We start from the raw sequence: 965 nt of genomic DNA on the forward strand, positions 1-965 counted from the left end.
ACGAAGTGTGTAGACTTGTTAAGTCTTTGTATGGGTTGAAGAAAGCTCCCAAATAGTGGCATGAGAGATTTGACACCATTGTGACTGCATTTGGTTTTCAGCACAATAGTGCTAACAGGTGTATTTATTCTAAATATACTCCTGATTATATAGTAGTTATATGTCTTTATGTTGATGATATGTTGATGATTGGCACTCACCTAGAAGGTATTCTTGACACAAAGAAAGATGAAAGATCATGGAGAAGTAGATACTATTCTTGGTATCAAGGTGAAGAGGACAGGTGGTTAGATTTCTCTGAGTCAATCTCATTACATAGAGAAAATTATAACAAAGTTTCAACATTTGAACATTAAGGAATTCAATACTTCTTTTGAATCAAATGTAAAACTAAAGGTGAATTATGGTCGAGTAGTGGATCAACTAGAATATGCTAGTGCAGTAGGAAGTATGATGTATGCTACTCACTGCACGCGACTTGACATCGCATTCGTTGTAAGCAAATTGAGTCAGTACACTGTTAATCCGGGGACGGAGCACTGGAAGCCAGTTGGTAGAGTACTAGGATACCTGAAAAGAACAAGTACTTTTGAATTGACATATTCGTCATCTAATGGAATACTTGAAGGTTATTCTGATGCCAGCTGGATTGATCACACTAGTGATTCAAAATCAACAAGTGGTTGGATTTATACTCTAGCTGGTGGTGCTATTTCTTGGGCAAGCAAGAAACATACATGAATAGCTCATTCAACGATGGAAGCAAAGCTAATTGCCTTAGCAGCAGCACGCAAAGAGGCAGAGTGGATTCAAGATCTACTTATGGATATCCGTTTGTGGGATATTCCGATGCCTTCAATACCTATGTACTATGAAAGTGAGGCCACATTGTTTAAAGTATATAATGCGGTATATAATGGGAAGTCAAGACATGTAGGTCTGCGACACAATTTTGTGAGACAACT

General features: G+C 37.8%; 1 protein-coding gene across 1 annotated transcript; it reads left to right on the plus strand.

Annotated features, from left to right (window-relative positions):
• Nucleotides 1-228: 228 nt before the first annotated feature.
• On the plus strand, nucleotides 229-741 carry LOC145045297 (secreted RxLR effector protein 161-like). The gene is made up of 2 exons (XM_078993631.1): nucleotides 229-270; nucleotides 358-741. Exons 1-2 carry the CDS (start codon nucleotides 229-231, stop codon nucleotides 739-741), a joined length of 426 nt encoding a protein of 141 aa, XP_078849757.1.
• Nucleotides 742-965: the final 224 nt, after the last annotated feature.

This window comes from Lactuca saligna, chromosome 5, assembly GCF_052625555.1.
Source record: "Lactuca saligna cultivar CGN05327 chromosome 5, ASM5262555v1, whole genome shotgun sequence".
NCBI lineage: Eukaryota > Viridiplantae > Streptophyta > Magnoliopsida > Asterales > Asteraceae > Lactuca > Lactuca saligna.

Excerpts from the sequence above, each read along its gene's own strand:
- LOC145045297 (XM_078993631.1), top strand. The coding sequence starts at position 229 with ATGAAAGATCATGGAGAAGTAGATACTATTCTTGGTATCAAG. Across the intron at positions 271-357 it reads ATACTATTCTTGGTATCAAG|GAATTCAATACTTCTTTTGA; the intron begins GTGAAGAGGACA and ends TTGAACATTAAG.